The sequence below is a fragment of the Acipenser ruthenus genome, chromosome 6 (assembly GCF_902713425.1).
Source record: "Acipenser ruthenus chromosome 6, fAciRut3.2 maternal haplotype, whole genome shotgun sequence".
Lineage (NCBI taxonomy): Eukaryota > Metazoa > Chordata > Actinopteri > Acipenseriformes > Acipenseridae > Acipenser > Acipenser ruthenus.
Window position 1 is genome coordinate 23,040,802 of NC_081194.1, and position 25,273 is coordinate 23,066,074.

The following is a 25,273-nucleotide window of genomic DNA, read 5'->3' on the forward strand; positions in this document are numbered from 1 at the left end:
CAGCATCAATTCTTCTAGGTACACTTGCACAAAGTCAGGGATTTTATAGGCATATAGTCAGGTGTATGATTAAACAATTATACCAAACAGGTGCTAATGATCATCAATTCAATATGTAGGTTGAAACGCAATCATTAACTGAAACAGAAACAGCTGTGTAGGAGGAATAAAACTGGGTGAGGAACAGCCAAACTCAGCTAACAAGGTGAGGTTGCTGAAGACAGTTTACTGTCAAAAGTCGTACACCATGGCAAGACTGAGCACAACAACAAGACACAAAGTAGTTAAACTGCATCAGCAAGGTCTCTCCCAGGCAGAAATTTCAAGACAGACAGGGGTTTCCAGATGTGCTGTCCAAGCTCTTTTGAAGAAGCACAAAGAAACGGGCAACGTTGAGGACCGTAGACGCAGTGGTTGGCCAAGGAAACTTACTGCAGCAGATGAAAGACACATCATGCTTACTTCCCTTCGCAATCGGAAGATGTCCAGCAGTGCCATCAGCTCAGAATTGGCAGAAAACAGTGGGACCCTGGTACACCCATCTACTGTCCGGAGAAGTCTGGTCAGAAGTGGCCTTCATGGAAGACTTGCGGCCAAAAAGCCATACCTCCGACGTGGAAACAAGGCCAAGCGACTCAACTATGCACGAAAACACAGGAACTGGGGTGCAGAAAAATGGCAGCAGGTGCTCTGGACTGATGAGTCAAAATTTGAAATATTTGGCTGTAGCAGAAGGCAGTTTGTTCGCCGAAGGGCTGGAGAGCGGTACACGAATGAGTGTCTGCAGGCAACAGTGAAGCATGGTGGAGGTTTCTTGCAAGTTTGGGGCTGCATTTCTGCAAATGGAGTTGGGGATTTGGTCAGAATTAATGGTCTCCTCAATGCTGAGAAGTACAGGCAGATACTTATCCATCATGCAATTCCATCAGGGAGGCATCTGATTGGCCCCAAATTTATTCTGCAGCATGACAACGACCCCAAACATACAGCGAAAGTCATTAAGAACTATCTTTAGCGTAAAGAAGAACAAGGAGTCCTGGAAGTGATGGTATGGCCCCCACAGAGCCCTGATCGCAACATCGAGTCTGTCTGGGATTACATGAAGAGAGAGAAGCAACTGAGGCTGCCTAAATCCACAGAAGAACTGTAGTTAGTTCTCCAAGATGTTTGGGCCAACCTACCTGCCGAGGACCTTCAAAAACTGTGTGCAAGTGTACCTAGAAGAATTGATGTTGTTTTGAAGGCAAAGGGTGGTCACACCAAATACTGATTTGATGTAGATTTTTCTTCTGTTCACTCACTTTGCATTTTGTTAATTGATAAATATAAACTATTAACATGTCTATTTTTTAAAGCATTCTTACTTTACAGCATTTTTTCACACCTGCCTAAAACTTTTGCACAGTACTGTATATATATATATATATATATATATATATATATATATATATATATATATATATATATATATATATATATATATATATATATATATAAATGTTTTGCAAGTAATTACTGATAGGCCAATACAAAATGACTGTCTAAAGAAACCGGAAATAATTGATGTTTGAAATTTATTGAACAATTTCAACCAAAATAGCTATCACAGCCATAATAAAATCACATTGTAAAACAAATAGTCTTATTGTCATTTTCAGTCAAGTTCCTGTGAAATAAGGCATAAATATAATCCTACAGAATTCAGTAACATACAGGATTAACCAGCTGAATTACGGAAATTATTTACACATTTAAGTGAAAAAAAAAAAAAAAAAAATCACCTGCAGAAATAAAATATTCACTAAAAAGTTCAACATTTGTGAACGGCGTACATTTCAGTTTTATATAAACTTCTGATTCAAGGTTCAGTAAAATCTGAGCAAACTATTTCCAGTTCCTGTGCCACCTGAAGTAGTATCTTATTTTACACCAATTGCAGCATTGATTGCACTTTGTAGTACTGACAAGAAGATACATTTGTGGTCTTCCCTTTCTGTAACACAGATCCACTGACGTTTTGGGCCTTGAAGAACAAATGCATTCTTTATGTCTGTTAAGGTAAAAAACAATATTAGTAGTAATTTCCAAACAGATTATTTGCATGCTAAAGGACTGGTGGGATACTAAAAGATAATATTGCATCCGTAAATATTTTACTGTTCACATACTTCATCTATGTTTAGAAATGTTGAAGAGAGATGCAATATTCTCAATCAATTAAATTATTACTTGTGTAAATAAATGTAACTGAAGTGCAGTACAGTTGGTAAACAAAACAGGAAGATCATAAGTTTTACTGTTAAAGTGGATTGTTTATCCATTTGTATGAAAATTAGATATTGCTATACAGATCAAAACCTGAGATCTTTATGCAGGGGTTCAAAAGACAGTTGAATCACAAAATACAAGATTTTTAAAAATAATTATCAAGATTTCACACTAATGGGTTGTAAACATGTCAAAGAAGTTTGCAAAGCACCAACAGTGAAATGCAGCTTGTTATAAAATGTAATTCTCTGGAAAATTGGACTGCATCAGGTCTGTGACCATGCAAGGAGAATGAAGAGTGGGCCACATTAAAGGCATTACCTATTAACTCAATGCTTTTAATTGGTTTCATGACTAATAATTATAAATGTAATTATTATACCTTACATTATTGCAGAATGCAGACTTACACTTTGTGTCTGGAATGTCCTCTATGAAAAGCCTGTGAAGGGCCACTGATGCTAAGAAGCGGTGAGTTGTCTTGCAAGTGTGTTCGAAAGGCACATGAGAGACGCTTCTCGAGGTGATAACGACTGCATCATTGAAGAGGAACAGGGTGAGATCACAAACATGGTCATAGATCCTGAAAAAACAAAAAATAATTATTTGATTTGGCGCTTAACTCAGCCTGAGGTATTGTCAGGCTAATTGAGGAACTGTTTTATTTCAGAAAGCCATCAGACTGTTATACATGAGGGTCTTCACACGATACTTACATGATACTCTCAATGGGTTAGAATCAGACTATTTAAAATGATCTCTGTGTTTATTTAGCTTGGTAGATCATCTTTCAGATTTGGCACAACATACTAATTTTATTTGTGGATGGATGGATGGATGGATGGATGGATGGATGGATGGATGGGGGGGGGTGTGCAGACATACAATTTACCCAAATTTTGTTTTTAGATATGTTGTTGCTGTGTACTTCCTCACCAACACAGAGGTCTAAGGAAGTTCCGAGGTCTTTTTGCAACTGCTGTAAATTTATCTTAATCTTGTAAGTGATTCTTTTGAAATTACCTGAGGGAAGCGTTGATCTCCACACCAGGACAGCTTAGCTGAGCCACATCTTGTACCTGAATCAGATATCTATTTGCTTCCATCAGGTTCTGTAAATCACATGAATCAGCTTAGTTATTTCAATAAAAAAGTGAGAAATGATGATAATACTTGTATAAACATTCAGATTTATTTAATTGAAAGTATAATGAAGGTACTGTATTTTCTTTAAAGTGCCTTTGGTACCTCTCAGAGGCTGATTAAGAACAATACAACGGTTGGGTTATTTAAATATCTCTTATCTAGTGTTAAATATTCAGACTTGCAATATAAATAAAACTAAATATACCAAATTACTTACAGGACAACCCTGAATAGACCGTTGAGCCTCCAGCATCTTGGGATCACAGTTCATATTCTGCTTTAACTATAGAAAGAAATTACTTTTACAAGATTAGTGCTAATTGGGGTCTGTGAAGCCAGACATATATTTTGCTGTGATATTGATATAAGTTGCGCATTCTCCAGCTTGGGACAAACTCTTTCCAGTATAGATCAGGTGGGACAATGGCAATATATTCACTATGTCCCAAAGCATTACACTGAGACATTGCATCTTGTGCCAGCTCACTGTGTTCGCCATCCCTTGATACAGATTCATGATTAGTGAGTACCTGTTCCTCAGATGCACTGGCATGGGGATCATCATTCTCATAGGGGGCTGAGTAAAGAATGGAACACTCTATATCCTGCACTTATTAAGCTTATGAACCAGGAAACGGGAAAAGACGTGTGATGAACTGATGACCACACCAGTCCCACCTCTCCCTACACTGAGGTCTGAAGACAAAGTACCTGCCGAATGAAATCCCTGTAGTGTTTCATTTTCTCAACTGCAGTGGTGAGGTTAGCCCGGTCAGTGTGCTCAGGCGGAGTGTGAAGTCGCAAGCCATACAGGAGAGTGACATACTCTTCAAACCGTTTTGAAGGGAACAGCAACAGTTCCTGGAGGCTAAACATAAAACACAAACTGCATGTAGAGACGTGTACAGCAGTGTTATCCAAAAAGTTGGCCCATTAGAGCTGATGTGCCAATTCCTCAATCAAACTGAGCCAGATGTAGTCTTTGCTTATCATTTTACAAAACTAGCAACAAGAAAAGGTTAATTTAAGGACGCCAAAGTGTGCCTTTAGCAATAATCTTGATCAGTCTTACCAAGTTAGTCCAAACTTAGTGCTAACTGGAGTCTGTGAAACCAGCCAACAGCTGATTGCAGCTTAGTGTTGATCTTGATCAATATTCTTTATGTTAAAATGACTAGTAGTTTATAGTATTTAGATAAGTCATGAACGATATCAAATCAAATACTGTAGTGGAGTCAAAGTGTTGCTTTGGGGTAACAAGATACTGGTGTCTGTATTTTTAGGATTTTAACAGACCTTAAGAATGCTGCCCTAAAATGTACTCTACTGCAGACCTCTGTCAGCTGTTTTATTTTTGTTGTATTTAGAAACTTTGAACTGGCAGAATACTTGTTCAAGACAAAAGACTCGAAACAAAAACAAACGCTAACCAAATACAGATTCAGTGACCACATCCTGGCCATAGAAACTGGACGGCACAAAAATTAGGGAAGGGAAGGGGGGGGGGGGTCCAATTCTGTTTGTTATTTAAGGGGGGGTGGGGGGGAGGTCTGTTTATTATTCTGGTTTATTTATTTATTTATTTATTTATTTTATTTGCCTTGGGGGTATCTGCACATATTTTGTTTTTGTTGATGTTCATTGTGTAAGTTCTTTGGCAAAACTTAATTTTAATTTTGTCATGCCAATAAAGCCTTTTTTGAATTTGAATTTGAGGTAAACACCAGTGGAATAATCTTTAATGAAAGAGACCCCATTGGCACTCGTAAAATCTTATAATTAATTATCTTTTGGAGTTAGTGTTATCTCCTTATTTCAAACCCTTTTAACCGCTTTTTCAAGCTGGCTTGTATATGTTTTTGCAGACCACTGTTCGTTGCAACTAAGCATCAGTACAATAGAGTGATTTACATGCTGACTGTACAATGAATAAGCCTGTACTTACCACATCATTTTGGTGACAACTGTTCTGTCGTGCCTTTTCAGGAAGGCCCGGAAAGCTGGAATCGTTTCTCTGCACTGAAAAACAAGTGTCAATATAAATATAATTGTGGAGGAGGTGCTGTAAGTAAATTATGCACATTTAACCAAGAAAAACTGTGTGACAAAAATACAGTCCCATTTATAATATGTTGTAGTTTTGAAATTTAAGCAACAATTGACAGTCACCACATTTGTATATACTAATGCAAATACTTTCCTGACACACTGTCAGTTCTAAGAAATAATAAAAGCATGTTTGTTTTTATTTTATATATGTAGTTGAGGTGCTATACAACCGTTTTATAGTTAAAAAACAAAGCATGTGTTTTCAGCTATTTGTGAGCCTTTTAGCCAACTTGGTTTGTTTTTCTTGCAGAAGAAAGGTCCATGTTGGATTTTCTGTCAATGGAGTCTAGTGCTAAGCAGATTTTAGCTGCTGATGAAATTTGTTTTTATTTAAATGTGACTTTTTTTCTTTCACTGTGGTTTGTAATGGAATAACCAATACGTAGACTTATTATTTTTTTTTTTTTTAATAATACCTTGTGGTATAATTATACATTCTATTAAAGTTGTGGTATTGTTAAACTATTTTCCCTTGCGTGTTACTAGTTGGATGTGACTCAGTCTGGGGTATTCTCACAACTTCAGACTGCAGGTTGACAGGTTCTAAACTAGCCAGAGGATGCACAGTACCCTATGCCATTAACCAACACCCTTGCTTGATTACAGGTACTGCCAATTGAAAAAAAGAGATACTTACAAAAAGTCCCTCAGTCAATTAAAACGCCCAATTGCTGGAGATTAAAGTTTAGCGATAAGTGTTGCCACATACATACAAAATAACCAATAATATATATATATATATATATATATATATATATATATATATATATATATATATATATATATACATATACACAGTACTGTGCAAAAGTTTTAGGCAGGTGTGAAAAAATGCTGTAAAGTAAGAATGCTTTCAAAAATAGACATGTTAATAGTTTATATTTATCAATTAACAAAATGCAAAGTGAGTGAACAGAAGAAAAATCTACATCAAATCAGTATTTGGTGTGACCACCTTTTGCCTTCAAAACAGCATCAATTCTTCTAGGTACACTTGCACACAGTTTTTGAAGGAACTCGGCAGGTAGGTTGGCCCAAACATCTTGGAGAACTAACCACAGTTCTTCTGTGGAATTAGGCAGCCTCAGTTGCTTCTCTCTCTTCATGTAATCCCATACAGACTCGATGATGTTGAGATCAGGGCTCTGTGGGGGCCATACCATGACTTCCAGGACTCCTTGTTCTTCTTTACGCTGAAGACAGTTCTTAATGACTTACGCTGTATGTTTGGGGTCGTTGTCATGCTGCAGAATAAATTTGGGGCCAATCAGATGTCTCCCTGATGGTAATGCATGATGGATAAGTATCTGCCTGTAGTTCTCAGCATTGAGGAGACCATTAATTCTCAACAAATCCCCAACTCCATTTGCAGAAATGCAGCCCCAAACTTGCAAGGAACCTCCACCATGCTTCACTGTTGCCTGCAGACACTCATTCGTGTACCGCTCTCCAGCCCTTCGGCGAACAAACTGCCTTCTGCTACAGCCAAATATTTCAAATTTTGACTCATCAGTCCAGAGCACCTGCTGCCATTTTTCTGCACCCCAGTTCCTGTGTTTTCGTGCATAGTTGAGTCGCTTGGCCTTGTTTCCACGTCGGAGGTATGGCTTTTTGGCCGTAAGTCTTCCATGAAGGCCACTTCTGACCAGACTTCTCCGGACAGTAGATGGGTGTACCAGGGTCCCACTGTTTTCTGCCAATTCTGAGCTGATGGCACTGCTGGACATCTTCCGATTGCGAAGGGAAGTAAGCATGATGTGTCTTTCATCTGCTGCAGTAAGTTTCCTTGGCCGACCAATGCGTCTACGGTCCTCAACGTTGCCCGTTTCTTTGTGCTTCTTCAAAAGAGCTTGGACAGCACATCTTGAAACCCCTGTCTGCCTTGAAATTTCTGCCTGGGAGAGACCTTGCTGATGCAATATAACTACCTTGTGTCTTGTTGCTGTGCTCAGTCTTGCAATGGTGTATGACTTTTGACAGTAAACTGTCTTCAGCAACCTCACCTTGTTAGCTGAGTTTGGCTGTTCCTCACCCAGTTTTATTCCTCCTACACAGCTGTTTCTGTTTCAGTTAATGATTGCGTTTCAACCTACATATTGAATTGATGATCATTAGCACCTGTTTGGTATAATTGTTTAATCATACACCTGACTATATGCCTACAAAATCCCTGACTTTGTGCAAGTGTACCTAGAAGAATTGATGCTGTTTTGAAGGCAAAGGGTGGTCACACCAAATATGGATTTGATTTTTCTTCTGTTCACTCACTTTGCATTTAGTTAATTGATAAATATAATCTATTAACATGTCTATTTTTGAAAGCATTCTTACTTTACAGCATTTTTTCACACCTGCCTAAAACTTTTGCACAGTCCTGCCCAACGTTTCGATATGTTGTACATATCTTTCTCAAGGGAGCCTGTGTTTGAATCAACATATATATATATATATATATATATATATATATATATATATATGTATGTCCTTCTCATCATTAAGATAATGTTTAGTAAGTTCTAATGCAAAGACCCTCTTGTATCTTAAGCTTGGTCAACTGTACTGTATATATTAACTTGATGGACAGATGCCCTGCCCAGATGGAAGCAAAAAAAATGGCCTCACTGACTATCCAGCACTGAAACACCTGGCATTGCTACGCAATGATAATTCTACATGTGTAATTTGAATAAAACTGGGAAACAGCTTCCCACGTTTACTACTGCTTACTGAAAACCAACCTTATCAATAGTCTTTAGGATGACAGAGTAGTTGTTAAAGAAGTTTGTGTAGGTGTTCAGCCTGGTACTGAATTTGATGAACACATCCCCAAGACACTGAGAAGGGCCCCACTCTTGCAGCCTTTCTTTCAGCTCCTCCAGAAATTGCCTGGTGAAACATTTATCAGAGCTTAATATAGGATCTGACTGCTAGTGGATAACCGATACAAATGTAATCAATTATATCTCAAATTCATAAAGGTATATAAATATATATGATATAAAAGCTCTTATGCATTATTTAAAAAAAAACATCAGTTCAATTCTCATTAGGAGACGTACTACATGTTGTTCATAAAGGTTTGGGTTTCAGAGATGGAAAGGCGGTTCTATAGAATTGCTTTACACACACATATTATTATTATTATTATTTGTTTATTTAGCAGACACCTTTATCCAAGGCGACTTACAGAGATTAGGGTGTATGAACTATGCATCAGCTGCAGAGTCATTTACAATTACGTCTCACCCGAAAGACGGAGCACAAGGAGGTTAAGTGACTTGCTCAGGGTCACACAATGAGTCAGTGGCTGAGGTGGGATTTGAACCGGGGACCTCCTGGTTATAAGCCCTTTTCTTTAACCACTGGACCACACAGCCTCCAACTAGTAACATCCAACTAGTAACATACTGATTATGCCCAATAATGTTCACTTCTTTAAGAACCAAAAACTATGTTCACCAAGATTGTAGAGTACATGACATGATGCTTGACAGCCGTAATCTGCAATATTAATGTGCTTTTTTAAACTACACCACACGGGTTTGGTGGTAGCATGCCAACTTCTTACAGGTACCCTCAGAGCTAAAATTAGGTACAGTAGATACAGACATTTTGCAATTCTGCAGCTGTATAACATGAAGGCATACACCAGAACATCCTTAAGAGAGTTGCTGAAGAGATAATGAATACAATTTTACTATATTACCATACCAGTCTGGGTTGTGGGTGTTAGTAGTACAAACACATTTAGCAGCACCCTGTCTGAAACATATACCTGTTCAACTCCAGGATATCCAAGACATCAGAGAAGATGATCAGAACATTAGCTGCACTCACAATGCCACGATTTGACGAAAGGGCTGCTTTCAGTGGTGTGACATATATGTCCCTGATAATCTCCAGCAACTGCACATAATTATTTTCACTCTGGAGAACCTCTCTGGCAAACATGGTGCGCTTGTCTGCTGAATCCCTCTGAAGCTTCAGATTCTGTAGAATCACAGCAAACAGATTATCTAAACAGTAGTATAACAATAAAAAAACTACTATTCCGTCATCCTTAGATCATGTTCAGGACGCTGGGTTCCACTTCATTACAAGAAGTAACCACACTGTTATTACTCAAATGTGTGGCTAAGGAGCAAGTCACACCCCAACTGATTTCTGAATGTTGTATTCATAAATGTTAACAATATTAGCAAATTCCTTGCAAGGTCTATTATAGAAGATGATCAAAAAAAGATATTGATCAAATGCAACATATTTTTTTTGACTCACCAGATGAGCCAATTCTTCATTTTGAATTTTTTTTCCATCAGTTTTTAGCAGTTCATCATCCTGCGGAAATAAGAAACAGTTGTGTTTCATACCTAAAATAGGAACATAGTATTTGGTGCTTTAACATCCAGCACTCTATGGTGTTTTATGGTACGGGAGAAATTATTAAAAACAGGACGTCTAGTGTTTCAAGAATAAATATCTGACAGATAATTGTTTGGATATTCTAACACTGAAAACAGTGGTGTTGGTGATAATTATATGAAAAAGAAACAGAAATCATTTCAATCCTAGACTGAATGGGTGTCTCAAGTAGACATAAATCATCCACTACATTTCCTGTGAAGGTTACAAGTGAGACTATAGACTTTGAGTACTATTCACAGAACACCACACGGATGCCACTTGGCACTAACATGTATATTGTTTAGATTAAACTCATTGTGATTTCCTGTGCTCATATAAACATCAGTGAGGCCATCTGTGTTTGTTCTTGGGTTGTTGTTTACCACAGACTTCCCCAGCACCTTCATCATGCCCCGGTAACTGCTCAGCCTTTACAATAACTCCAGGTCATTTTCCAGTTCTACGCCCTTTTTGTGTTTACTCACATTAATGCATTCAGTACAGCTTCAACAAAGAACTGTTTGGTTTTTTTATTGTAAAGATAGGCTTTTCATGACAAATATTAGATGTCAATTCAGGTACAGGCCTGTTTTATTTAAAATTATACTGCTCTCCCATTGTTTTCTATGGAGGTCAGCCATTCTGCAAATACAGAGTAGATGCTTCAGATGGACAAAAACTTGTTCAGTGGAGTATGGCAATTATTTCAGATAAAGGTAAATAAATAAATAACTTTAAAAAGTTGTAGTTTAATAGTTCAAGTAATTGCTTTATTGACTCGGGAGGTCCACTGTTACCAAAGAACAAGATACAGCAATGCCATTATCCCTAAAATAAAATGGGTGTTTGCAGGTCCATGGTAAGCTCCTATAGGCCATTTTTCAATACTGTTTTTCACACATGCACGTATTATATGAAAAGCTGTTTTACTACCCCAGCACTGATACAGGTACCTGCAAATAACCTATTCTGGAGGTGTTCAGACTGTAAGGTATTTGTTGTTGCTGTTTGCTTTGCATACCTGATTCAGCAGGTGAGTGACACATGCTTACCTTCATATATCCACTGAGAGTCACTGCTGGCTCACATTCAGTCAGAAATGCTTCATCTGAATTATTCCCATCGATGCTTTTACATCTTCCCATCAGGAAGTTAGACAGAAATTCCAAAGAACTCCCCTAAACAGGAAGTTGGCTGTTAAACTGCTCTTCCAGTTAAATGGAAATGATTAGATCATGCCAGGAATATACTGATGGTAGCACTTACATATCTTTCTCTTGTCAGTGCCACCAGGCCTGCAATTAGAGCTTGAGCAGTATCCTGATTTGTCTGCACCTCTGCCAAGCCCATGGAATCAAACATAAACTGCCCTGTGTGCAAAGAACAAAGAACACAGTTAAAACACCATTACTGTTAGACTGGGGGGTGGGGGTGGATACAGTATACTGTAGCTTTAGTGAGAGACCACTGGTTAACATCTAAGGATGAAAAATACAATTGGACATTAATGCTTTTAAACATCTGTCGGAGGGGCTCCCGAGTGGCGCATCCGGTAAAGGTGCTCCACGTGGAGTGCAGGATGCCCTCTATAGCCTGGACGTCGCCGGTTCAAGTCCAGGCTATTCCACAGCAGACCGTGGACGGGAGCTCCCAGGGGGCGGCGCACAATTGGCCGAGCGTCGCCCGGGGGGAGGGAGGGTTAGGTCAGGGTGTCCTCGGCTCACTGCGCACCAGTGACCCCTGTAGTCTGGCCGGGCGCCTCCGGGCTTGCCTGTAAGCTGCCCGAGAGCTGCGTTGTCCTCCGACGCTGTAGCTCTTGGGTGGCTGCATGGTGAGTCCGCAGTGTAAAAAAAAGCAGTCGACTGACGGCACACGCTTCTGAGGACAGCGTGTGTTTGTCTTACGCCCTCCCGAGTCACCGCACGGGTGGTAGCAGTGAGCTGAGCTTAAAAAAAATAAGTGGCAATTCCAAATTGGAAGAAAATAATAAAAATAATTGGCAACGACTAAATTTATAAATAAATAAATAAATAAATAAATAAACATCTGTCTGCTATCATTTAAAACTCAGGAAATTCATCAGAAACGACACATATCATAAATATTGTATTGGTATCTTCAGCTTATTTGCATTCAATGTTTACTTGATGGAAAATGGTAACATTTCCTACCATATTTCATATTTTTGCTAATCCTTGCTTTAACAGAACTAGCCCCTTTTGGCCTTAATCACTATCTGGCAGGAAGAGGGTATAACATATCTTCTCCAGGCAGTTGGTAAAATGCTTCCTGATTATGCTGCCAGGGCTAGTCTCCACGTTTGGAAGCCTTGTTATTACATTCCTGTCCCCTTCATCCCAGGGATCTCAACTGAGCGCAATTCTGATGCTCATCATTTCAAAATAGGGTGCTGCAGATTTTGGAGACATGTTTTTATATTGCAAACTTTGCTGTGGGTGAATTGTCGATTAATCGACCGCTTCAGAAAATGCCATGATATCATAATTCTCTTAGTACCTGGGAATCTCTGGAAGTTGTGTACCGTTCCCACAGTCAAGCACAGACGAGTAAGGGGATTTTTAGATTTCTTAGAGGTGCTAATAAGACTGATTTGGTCACTATTTCAGTGAAAGCAAGGTTAGAGTGGTGGTTCTGTGATGTGCACTCATGTCCACTGAGTAAGTTGAGACCACCAAATTAATTTAGCTTGTGACGTGATCTGGATTCAAACCCAGGCTTCACGTGAAGACTTGTGATTTACCCTGCTGCGTCACCTAGCTACTGGTGTCTTGTAGTATTTTATCCTAATTACTGCCTGGGATATCCTTCTTTCAGAAGTTTGGGTGTTATCCAGCTGCAGTGTAGTCTTACCAATGATTCTTCCACACACTTCCTCCTGCAGTTCCTGGAGATAAGGTTTCATGTGTTTCCTGACGGTCTTCAGTGCTTCCTCCAGCACATCCGCCAGCCTGCACCAGGACAGCAGCTTCGATTCAATGAAGTATTTGACACACGGAAACTTGGCTTCCGCTTTTCCAAGCCACTCGCTACAAACTAAGAGGATGATGAATAATATATAAACAAACCTCACATAATTGATATTGTAGAAATTATTTGAGATATCTGAATAAAAACAACACTTTTTTCGTTTTAAGCTATGTAAATATAAAGTGTTGATGCATAAAGGAATACTTTAATAAGTCAGTGATGGCTAATAAACTTTAAATAGTTTTATGATGTTTACATGCTGCATTACATTTGTGCTAAACCGTGCTGGATAATTGTCTGTGCCCCAATTAGGGGTGAGTAAAATATGGGACAGTGAAATGTAATTTAACAGTTTCTTCCTGGAAATATATTTAAGGGATAATGGGTTTACCGTCACGTGTTACAAGGTAATAATGTAATGAGAGAGCGAGGGAGTGAAGGAGTTTCATTATTACCAATGAACATGCCACAGCAATGTCATTATCACTTATACTACAACCTTTTACATTTATTTATTTATTTACCTCTGTCTGAAATAATCATTGTTCACTGAAAGAGTTTTTTGAGAGCAGGGCTCGAGCCTCCCTGTGAAGCACTTCATCAGTAAGCAGTGGTTTTAGAACAGGTGTCCTTAATTAGTGTCATCTTTTCCACTATTGGGTAATAACAGAATATCTGACCTCCACAGAAAATAATGGGAGAGCAGTCTTCGGTTGTTGTATAATTTCAATTATTTTACACTGTTATCAAATAAACATGATGAAGATCCCTGTTAAGTGTAAGACACAGCTTGCAAACACCATAAAACTGTTAAATACAATGCCACCATCATTTACTCAAGTGTTTCTTTACAACAACAAAGAAGACTACGCAGTGATCTGATTCTAGCATTCAAAATTCTAAAAGGTATTGACAATGTCGACACAGGGAACTTTTTCGACCTGAAAAAAGAAACAAAGACCAGGGGTCACAAATGGAGATTAGATAAAGGGGCATTCAGAACAGAAAATATGAGGCACTTTTTTACACAGAGAATTGTGAGGGTCTGGAACCAACTCCCCAGTAATGTTGTTGAAGCTGACACCCTGGGATCCTTCAAGAAGCTGCTTGATGAGATTCTGGGATCAATAAGCTACTAACAACCAAACAAGCAAGATGGGCCAAATGGCCTCCTCTCGTTTGTAAACTTTCTTATATTCTTATATTAACTAACCATTTTAATGAAACATGCACAAGTTTCAATGTGTCGTCATTTGCTTTGGGAAGTCTAGTTTGTACTCACTGTGCTGGTAGGATCCGGTTGCAATTCCTGTGGGTGTGCTAACATCCAAACCAGTTAAAGCTGAGATCTTGGAAAGCACCTCCATTCCTGCCTCTGAGCAATACAATTACAAGAGCAATTCCAGAATTGAAAACTCAGGATCTACATGAAATAAGTCAACATTTATTGATGACCACATAATTTGATTACCTGCTTCAAAAGTAAGGTATATACAGTTATGGCGAAAAGTTTTGTATCACCCTATAGAATTAACTAATTTTGCTTCATAAAGTCAAATCAAACCTGCTGAATAATGTTACATTAGCATATTGAAATGGCATACCATTTTGTACTTTACATTTACTAAACAAAAAACTGACAAAAATTGAAAAATGTGACATTTCTAAATCTTACATGAACTACTTTTATAGCTTCTGGTAGACTTTTGTGATAGAATGTTGTAGTTTATTTGATTACGTTATGTTAAATAAAATATCAAAATTATGTTAATGTAGTTTATTTTGATTTTTATTATGTCTCAATCCAAAAATACTAGGATACTAGCTATTCTATATATAATTATTATTATTATTATTTATTTCTTAGCAGACGCCCTTATCCAGGGCGACTTACAATTGTTACAAGATATCACATTATACATTATTTCACATTATACAGATATCACATTATTTTACATACAATTACCCATTTATACAGTTGGGTTTTTACTGGAGCAATCTAGGTAAAGTACCTTGCTCAAGGGTACAACAGCAGTGTCCCCCACTGGGGATTGAACCCACAACCCTCCAGTCAAGAGTCCAGAACCCTAACCACTACTCCACACTGCTGCCCACATAATACAGCTATAGCACAGAGGTGTTATTGAGTTTTTAAAGTATGTGCTAAGATTGTGCTACTTTAGACTACTTTCTTCTAATGTTACATAAGACCATCATCAATAAATGTACATCTTCACATAAGTTTAACCCTTTAAAAAATGTTGATCTATCTCCGCTCAGAAAATGCTACTGACAGGCATTATTGCAGGAAAAAAAGATTATGTTCTCCTGTTTGGCTCCAGATCCGCCACCAGTCTTACCTTAGCTATACTGTTTCAGAAATCAATTTTCTGGATCAAACCATGGTGCAAACCAATAGATCTCATACTGCTGAGAAATCTTTGATGTCTGCTGCGGCTGCTGGGAGTGAACTGATACATACAGAACCTCATTTATGTTATATTAAGCTTCACTTTGTGTGTATATGTTACACTTTGTTTTCTCGCTGTTATTGTATCATAGTTCAATTTTTATACAAGATGAATTTGACGATACCTGATGCAGCGAGTGGGATAAAGATATCCAAACAGCCTCCTTCGGAATGGGACACCACACAGCCAGCAAGTTTCTCCCAGAATTCTCGTATTTCAGGACTTAAAACACTCTTGGTGTTGACCCTGCAGTCTAAGGGAAAGAAAATAATGTTATATCATAGAGATGCTTTGTTAGTCAAAAGAGTATTTGAAGGCAGAGACCACTGAATGTCACTAAAAATTGAGAAGGTATGCTGATGTTCAATGCTTCAGTTATGTTCTTTGTATTTTATAGTATGTCACTTTAGGTTTGCAAAAGTTTGATCATGGTTTCAAACAGTGTGGGTTTATAGCAGTTTGGAATATGTTGTTTTCTGTATTGGCTAACGCAAGGCAGTATTGATTCCGGTGAGACTCCTCCTCCAGGATGATTGTGGGGAGCATGTAAATGGCAGTGTTATGTGATGCTTTGCCCTTATGGATTCTGTCCCGTCGGTGAGATGAGATGAGGTTAAAAGAGCTACAATAACAAAGGCAGAGTAACCCAGTTCTTTTGCATAATAGTTAAGATGCTTGCTTACGGTGTTGGTGCTTACACTCAGCCTCCTCCCCTGTTACAAATATCGAGCTGTTGAGCTGTGCACTGAATTCCATAGACAAAGTGAACTGAAGCCTGATCAACACTAATATGCTTCCCCCAGTCACTCTCGAGGAGTCTTTTCAGAAGCTTTTTTTTCTTGCTGGAATTGTTATGGCAAATAATAGTCTGAGACCTACCCACCTTTAGAGAGAGAGATCTCTCCAGGGTGTCCTTCGGTAAAGATTCCAATGCTCTGAGCTTTCTCTCCTTGCAGAGCTTGTTCAGTGCAAAACAGCAGGCTTTCCAGTGTGATTCCAGTGTAATCATAGACCACAGGGACCACACCAACCTTCAAGCTGTCTAACAGCATCTTTAATTAAAGCACACACTTTCAGAGTACACATTAACAACACGTTGTAATACAAACAGAAAGGGTGAAATACCAGTGAAACACAGTTTCTTGGTGAACACTAAAAATAAGCCTAAACAATAATATTTAACTGGTTTGATGGAAGAAATTGGAAACAGATATCTGATAGATGAAGATAAATGAATAGATTAATAGATATTCATCCAGTCTTATAGATAGAAAATCAGTCTGGGAGCTAGAGAGAGATGACCCAGTATACTCATGTATTCTGAATGCATTGCGTTCTTACACTGTACCTCGTAAGAGGGAACCCTGGATGATACCAAGATAAGATGAGGTGCAGACTGAGTGGATGGGTTGCTGTACACTCGCTGGACACGGCTGCGTTGTCTGTGGGGCAACACAGGGTAGGAACTGCCACAGCAAGCATTCTTCCTATGTAAATAAAGAAATAAGAACCCAGGTAAAAAAAGTATGGATTTCTCTCTAGGTGGTCAATGTGACTTATTATTATTATTTCTTAGCAGACGCCCTTATCCAGGGCGACTTACAATTGTTACAAGATATCACATTATTTTCACATACAATTACCCATTTATACAGTTGGGTTTTTACTGGAGCAATCTAGGTAAAGTACCTTGCTCAAGGGTACAGCAGCAGTTGAACCCACGACCCTCTGGTCAAGAGTCCAGAGCCCTAACCACTACTCCACACTGCTGCCAAGATAGACCAGTCAAAGAATCAGTGAAGGTTTGGTCACAAAATACAATAGACATATGAAAATAATAATAATAATAATAATAATAATAATAATAATAATAATAATAATAATAATAATAATAATAAAACTTGTGTTTGGTTTCCAATACGTCAGAGTTTTTATTTGTACCAGTAAAATAAACACTCATTCACTCACACACACTCTCTGCTAACCTTTTTGGCAGTGATTTTAAGGATGTGATCATCAGTTTCTTCTCTAGGACTGGGTCATAAGAAGAACAGGGTTTGTTTTCCTCTGCTAAATGCTTGGAGAGGGTGCTATGTGAAAGGGTGTTCTCCTTAACAAGAAAACAAGACAGCATGGATAGCAAGAGTATCTTAATTGTAATGTTTGGCTATATATTGTTGTAATAAATAGGTGTATATACAGCACATACAAAAACAGCCAGCTTAAAAAGACACAACAAGGAACAACTGATTCAATGCTATAATACTTTATCTGTTACATTCGGATATGAAAAGGGTTCAAATAGCCAGCAAAGAGAACACATTTGGCAAAAGAGGTACAGCCTTACAAAAGTATATTCCTTCTTTAACAAGGATTGCTTAGAAAAGTCCCTTTAAAATGAAATAGATCTAGGGGCTCCCGAGTGGCGCATCCAGTAAAAGCACTCGCTAGAGTGTAGGATGCGCTCTATAGCCTGGATGTCGCGAGTTCAAATCCAGGCTCCAGACCGTGGACGGGAGCTCCCAGGGGGCGGCGCTCAATTGGCCGAGCGTCGCCCGGGGGGAGGGAGGGTTAGGTCGGCCAGGGTGTCCTCGGCTCACTGCGCACCAGCGACCCCTGTAGTCTGGCCGGGCGCCTGCGGGCTTGCCTGTAAGCTGCCCAGAGCTGTGTTGTCCTCCGACGCTGTAGCTCTGAGGCGGCTGCACGGTAAGTCTGCAGAGTGTAAAGAAGTGGGCGGCTGACGGCACACGCTTTGGAGAACAGTGTGTGTTTATCTTCGCCCCTCCCGAGTCAGCGCAGGGTGAGCTGAGCCTAAAAATAATTGGGCATTTCAAATTGGGGAGAAAATAATAAAAACTAATTGGCAACGACTAAATTTAAAACAAAAAAATGAAATAGATCTGAAGCTGTGCAGAGATCATTGTGTGGCATGGAATCCTTAGTCTGTCCAGGTCATTAAAAAATATGTGTACTGTCACTGTAGTTAGCTATCAAAATAAGGAAATGTTACCCTTATAAGTAGCAGGGCTGCTGTCAATCCAGGCTGGCCCAGGCTTGCCTGAGGTTTGTTTGTTTGTAACCTGGTCTTTAATGTCCCTGGGTTCCAACTGTTGCTCAACCAAGCCGGTCGTGATTTCAGCAAGGCCTCTGAAATGTAAATAGCAACGGAATCAAGCAGCAATGCTAAGTTCTAATGGCAGGGCAAGAGTAAATACAACATGAACAGTCAAACAAATATGAAGTACACTATGGAGGGATTGTGGGTTAATAAGATGTTTTTTTTTTTTTTTATTATACACCAATTTGTTATCCAACCATGGCAGGATTTAGTAACTGACATGAACTGTACACAGCGATTCTCCTTTTTCAGACTGAATTGTTCTACATTTTAATTCAGGTCCATCATATGATAGACTCTTCTAGGCAAACCAAAGAAGCCCTGACCACTTATACAACAAGCACATAGGGCTGTGTAGAACTCACAACATGGGTTCAGCCAAATTTGTATGATTTGTATTTTTTTTTTCCATTACAGTCCCATATTGCTTTTAAAAGAACCATTATATATATATATATATATATATATATATATATATATATATATATATATATATATTTCTTAATACAGAGGTTTTGTTCATTTGATCTTTTAAGCTTTACAGTCTCTGATATCCGTGTGAAAAGTAAATCTGAACTGAATCAGAAACTTTGACAAGTAGTCATGAAAAGCTCTACTATTATGAGGAGAAAGTGAACATGGTTAGAAAGTTAGCATTAGCACTACAGTTTTATCATTGGAGTTTTCTTTGGTGGACAGTTTTATATTATCTTCCTGCAGATTCGGATCTGTTAAAGATTTTTCATGGCTGTTTTGAGTCTGTTGCATATCCTTCATGGCGTCAGCACATTTAGTCAAGGTAAAACCAGACATCAGGTTAAAAAAAAACTCCCTTTTATGCTATCATAACTACATGCATGCAAGCTAATTATGTCTAAAAAACATATGCTGGGCAGTCTCTGATTTGGCAAGAAAAATTCTTAGAAATATCTGACCTGGCTAATACTAGTATATATCATGTCGGACCACACACAGATGTAACAGTAAGTAATGACTAATACAACAATGCTGATCTGTATCGCTTTAAGTAGAAAGACAAAAAATTGGTCTACCAGTTAATTTGATTGAATACTTCTTTATAATATGCAAGCAGAGCATGACTAAGTTGCTATACAGTATAAATATATTGTATTAAATTCATGCCTCTACCTGCAGTCTTTTCTAAACAGAGGGTTGCTCTTGTGTGTTGATCCTTGGATCAGGTCATGGTTTATGTCTAAACTGTGCTTATCAGATTGCATTCCTAACACGGATTAGACACGACCCTGCTGTTTGGCACACATGTGTGAGTCAATGACGGTGGCTATTTATTTTTTGTACCAATTTTTGAAATCTCAATAACTTTTACAACTGCTATGAGTATATGACAAGGGATATGCCCATTGGAACACTGCAAGCACTTAAGCACCACTAACTTTTGTGTTCTGCAACTCTCTCTCGAATTCTCATTCTTATCGCTCGCTCTGTCTGTCTTTCTTCCATCTCTTCTGTAATTCCTTTAGGCTCATTCAGAGTGCCGTAGACTTCTGCTGCCTCTCTGGGAGTCAGATAGTCCAGGTCAGCTGCACAGGCTAAGTAGTGTCTCTTCCAAGCACCATACTCGTTGTCTGCTGGGGTGTAAGGCAAAAACCACCCAAGCTTCACACATTTTGGAATCCACAGGCAGTCCTTGGGAAACAGAGTATAAAAAAATACCATTTGCACATATGTCTAAAAGTATCAGGATTTTCTACCCTGGAACTGTCAGTCTCTTTTGAAAACAGTAGAGTTCAATAAATCCATGTAAATGCAGTACATTCTCATTCTCCACTTTTCAACAGATTTTGTAACAAAATGGCGCTCAGGATAGAAGGGAAACTCATTTTAAAGTTACCTGAGAAAATAATACACTATATTAGCAGATGGTGTTACATAACTACTGTAACTGATCCACACCGATTATAATCTGACTTCCTGCTAAACATATCTAACTGACTTTTACCCAACTATTAACAGCCTGATGAACAGAAACAGGAAAAGTAAAACAGAACGAATAGGAGGGAAATGGGATTTAAATGTACAAGGTTAAGAACAATGGGCCCTATTTTTCACTGTACTGCAATGAAAAGGCACAACGTATTTAAATGAACAAGGTTACAATATGTTGTGTAATTACAACTGTTTTATATTTTTCTTTTACTCTAAAAAGACATTCATTTTCACATTGCATGCCCCTTAAATTACAAAACGCAATTTAATAAGGGGAAGTGGAAAATCCAGGCTATTATACACCGGCAAAAACATTAATCACAAAGATTCAGTGATATTTCTAATAGGAGAGGATGAAAACCGTGTATTGTTTTAATGTTTGGGAAAGAAAAAAAACTATTTATCCCATTGGTCAAACTCAACTTTAAAGCACTTTAATACAATCCACCAAGAGTGTTTGTGCGGTAATGTATTGCCTGCCACAGATTAGGGCACTGAGCACTGGGTAACACCTGCGACGGAATTCCACACCTGAGTCTCAGGACGCTTATGGTTATGTTGCTACAGTCAGTTACCATGGAGTTGACTCAGATTTGAGTTATTCCTTAGAATCAATTTAACTAAATACACTTTAAAGGGGAATACATTACTGCTATTGCTTTATCTGAGAAATACAGCAATGTAAATCATATGAAGAAACACAACTTTGAAATAATTCTGACTGAGCAATTGGTGGTGATACGTCTTGCCATGTACTGAACAACTGACCTGTTCTGCTAAGAATTTCCAGTGCCAGCTCACTTGGGCGGCAATGCACAGCTCTTTGGGGTTGAGGAAAGAAAAGATGTACAGGGATATGAAGCGCGGCAGAACTGTAGTGAAGTCCAGTTTGGTAATGGGAATGACTTCTGTGAACCAGTCTCTAGTAAACCTGCATGAGAGACCCATACATACACAAGTTATAACCTTGTTTTTACTGTAATACAGGCACAAGTTTAAATTTGATTTGAACTGGAAGAAAAACCGAAACACCTTGGATGAATTCACATCCTTTCTTCTACCCATCCCTAATAGTCTGTATTTAAGTATTGCTGTATACAATGACTACACATTGTTTAAAGTCTCAGAAACCATCATTAGGTGCTGTCTTACAGTATATTAACTGATAAATAAAGCATTAAGTACTGTAAGGAGCATTTGATGACTCAGATTGAGAATGTATGCCTTTGTGGTTTGCATAGCCAACAATACATTTTTCCTAATGTAGATAAAAATTACATACAAAGGCAGTTTACTTACTTAAGTTGTGATCTACTGCATCTCATCAGTACATTATGAAGGAACTGCTTTCGTTGGCGGTCAGTCCAAAGATCAAACCAGTGGCAAATTAGGATCATTCTTTCCTGAAAAAGCTGTAAAAAACAAAAAACTGGCAAACTAACAGTATTATACGGTACTAATTATTTATTATGCTTGAGAGATATCTGTTCCAAAAAACCGTTACTGTTTCAAATGAATGGATGTTGTAGAGGTAATACAGCAAAATCACTTAAATACACTGTACTGTAATAATGTATATAAAATAATACAACTGGATAAAGCAGTGTAGTATAATTTAAAATGTCAACCAGTTCCCAAAGCTATACATTTTACAATACCATATCTACTTAACCAATTATTTTATTAAAATTAGATAACTCCCTCTGGTCTGCCTCGCTTGGTTTAAAAATCACTCACAACATGACACATTATGCCAAGTATTGTGGAACGATTAGCTTGGAGCTATGTTATGAACAAAGACTGGAATTAAAAAATGATTATTTTTTTCATTTTCAACATTTCTACAGGCAGATGTTACATTTCCAGCGAATGTCTACTGTGACATTGATCTAAAATGTGTCAGTTGCATACTTGCTATGCATCCTATGCTCGTTATTTAATTCTCATGGTGAGCAAAAAAAAGCCATGCCTGCCCATTACCTGGTGATTAGAGGATTTGTTAGTTATTGGAGTCCAGGTGCTGAAGCGAGTGTCCATTGTGATATTTGCTTGGTTTCCTGAAAAAGCTTCATTTAATGCCATCTCGGTCACTCCAGGCTGGACACCAATGCTTTCCAGCTGCCACTGCTTGATACTATGAGGACTTGATCTCATTTTAGTTTTCGTCATGGAGTTGGACATTGATTCCCCTTCAAGTGGTTTCATTTAATTCAAAATCTAGCATGATATTAAAGGCCAAATTACCATTTAGACACAAACACTAAAGTAAATATCTAGAGATGTCTATGGAGAACAACATGCGCTGTAACATGTATTGTTTAGTTTTTCATAACATGGGAACAAAAGGTCCCTATTTTTTATTTAAAGGGCAGCAGAATTTTTCATGGCAAATTTCGCCCCTCCCCATAAAAGCATATTAACAAACGCTATTAACATACGTTAAAAGAGCCAGTTAGTTAAAATGTATTCAAAATTAGGTTTGGGGTTTTCAATATAATATTATAAACTCAAATAAACTGAGTTACATATGTAAAGCATAACATACATATACACACATATCTATGGTTTAATTACGATAACAGATAGATAGATAGATAGATAGATAGATAGATAGATAGATAGATAGATAGGAGTAATTAAACCATATTTTATTTAATGTATTTATTTATTTTACTGTAAAGGTTATGTATTTAATCACACGCAGATCAATGTAATGTAAAGCATCCAGAGATGATAAACAACAAAAGCAAGAAAAGTATCAACATTACGATTAAGTACCAATGAAAAAAAAAACGCAAAAAAATATTCACTTTGAATCACGACACTTACTAGTCACATGACTACAGAAGCGCGACAGGGACGCTTTATTTCACTATCTCTCCGGTTGCACAACTAAAATTCTTTTTCTGACATTTTCAGTATCCATGTAGGCTACTATAAATAATACATTAAAAACAATCCAAACTTGACTTGATTAAAGTAAGTCACACTTTTAAAAGCATCAAATCAAGTTTACTCGTTTGTAAACGAATATGTAAAACAGAATATTGTTGCACTGGGAAGCTACTAAACATTAATAAACGTCTAAATATGTAAGAAAGAAAAAAACACCTAACAGAAAGAATTTACCTTGAAGAAAAACCTCCAGTGTTCGCAAAGTTACTCCTCCTTTTGATTACAAACCTCACTAAGCATTCAAATCACGTCTCCATAGGGACACAAAAACAACCCCCGGTCAGCTAGCTAGCTGTGGTGCCAAGATAAACTCTGCGGAAGGTATTCAGTACTCAGTAGTTCTACCTGATATTCTTACTGCACGGCTCTACTAAGACAATTAGCAGCTTGGGTAAATTCTTCACACAGGTTGTACATAAGACCTCAGACATAATACGCATATCATCATCATGTTATTTATTTATTTATTTATTTACATGTTATGCTGTTGTAACAGTATAGTACAATATACTAAATGTATCTACTGCATTGCCTGCTTTACTCGTTTTGGGCAATTTGTTAAGAGCACGACGTACAGATACTGCCGTAAAGTGAAGCAGGACAGGAACGTAATGGTGTGCTCTATCCAAAGTTGAGTAACATTATTTTAGTAAAAAGTAGTATTATAGCTCTAAAGTGTGATATAATAAATGTAACGTTATTTGGACAATACGTTATATACCACGGCAGTTTTATATCAATGCTTTTACCGTGGTTATAGTATGTATTTACCATAGTTAACCAGAAGTCAGAGGCAACATATTAGCACGTTTTAATCTTGTATAAAAGAACAATAAAGAGCTATAACCTTTTTTTTCTGATGTCTGTGTATGTAGTAATTCTATCTAAAACATACAAAGAAAACAGGCGCTAGGGATTAGAGTTCAATGGCAGCGCCTGAAGAAACTGGACTTCTGCTACGAATCTAAATTTAAACACATTTAAAACCACTTGATTAATAATGTACTGAAAGGTAATAGCCTTGATGTAGTCTAAAAAGCTTTTATGTAATTGGTTTGATACATAGCCCCATGGGCCTACTACTTTAAAAAAATAATTAATTAAAAAATTGGAATACAATATATATTTTTAGCCTAAAAGAAAATGACTATATTTTCAGCTCTACTTATTTTTTGTCTTTAGTTAATTTAAATTCCTACTCGACCACTGCATCGACTTCTACTGATTTTTTTTTAAAAATTTTTTAACGTAAATATAAAATTAGAGCTATTAGCTATGCTAATTAAATGCTAAAGAATAAAAGTGTGTCAGCAGTTATTTAGATATAGGCAACCATTTAAGCCTGGAAGTACATACCTATTCTCTTCTGTTTTTCCAGAACTGTCATTTGACCCAATTCTGGACATGCCAGGCCATTCATATCAGGAAGCCAAGTCAGTAGAATTGAATGTGTGACGTACCACAATGCTTTAAATATAGTTTTGCCATATTCAAGAAGCTACCTGACAAGCCTGTGTTAACAAAATATTCTTCAGGTGTTTTCTTTCAACACCGAAAAAAAAAAAAAATTTAAAAAGTGGGAGGCAAAATTTCAAGGGGTGGTCCATATAGATAAAACTATTTTTGAGTGATATCAGATCTGCTTTGCACAGAAAGCTAAACTGTGAAAGAACATACACTTATCTTGGTTTCTTTTAGAACTGAACTGACATGAAGTTAAATTGGGCATTAATTAGAAACATGTGCATAGTATGTAGGCAGAGGTAAAGCAGGATCGTATGTTGTGGCCATAGAAAGCCATATGGATGGATATATATAATTTAATAATACAAAACAACAGAAACAA

At 37.7% G+C, this 25,273-nt stretch overlaps 1 protein-coding gene across 2 annotated transcripts; it reads right to left on the bottom strand.

The window, feature by feature from the left end:
* Positions 1 to 1,555: 1,555 nt before the first annotated feature.
* LOC117410906 (epithelial cell-transforming sequence 2 oncogene-like) lies at positions 1,556 to 25,204 on the bottom strand. Of its 2 annotated transcripts, none has more exons than XM_034017848.3 (23): positions 24,784 to 25,204; positions 22,453 to 22,689; positions 21,772 to 21,884; positions 21,241 to 21,403; positions 19,920 to 20,172; positions 18,397 to 18,533; positions 17,372 to 17,496; positions 16,735 to 16,873; positions 16,270 to 16,438; positions 15,511 to 15,639; positions 14,198 to 14,290; positions 12,799 to 12,981; positions 11,194 to 11,297; positions 10,980 to 11,105; positions 9,802 to 9,861; positions 9,299 to 9,513; positions 8,262 to 8,409; positions 5,360 to 5,433; positions 4,126 to 4,282; positions 3,632 to 3,697; positions 3,292 to 3,380; positions 2,679 to 2,851; positions 1,556 to 2,050 (listed from the first exon to the last, which is right to left on the bottom strand). In XM_034017848.3, the coding sequence occupies exons 2-23, from the start codon at positions 22,675 to 22,677 to the stop codon at positions 1,920 to 1,922; spliced, it is 3,072 nt and encodes a 1,023-aa protein (XP_033873739.3). In that variant the 5' UTR covers positions 22,678 to 22,689; positions 24,784 to 25,204; the 3' UTR covers positions 1,556 to 1,919. The 2 variants fall into 2 exon arrangements, with proteins under 2 accessions (XP_033873739.3, XP_033873737.3); XM_034017846.3 differs by lacking the exon at positions 24,784 to 25,204 and adding an exon at positions 23,602 to 23,836.
* Between the last annotated feature and the right edge of the window lie 69 nt (positions 25,205 to 25,273).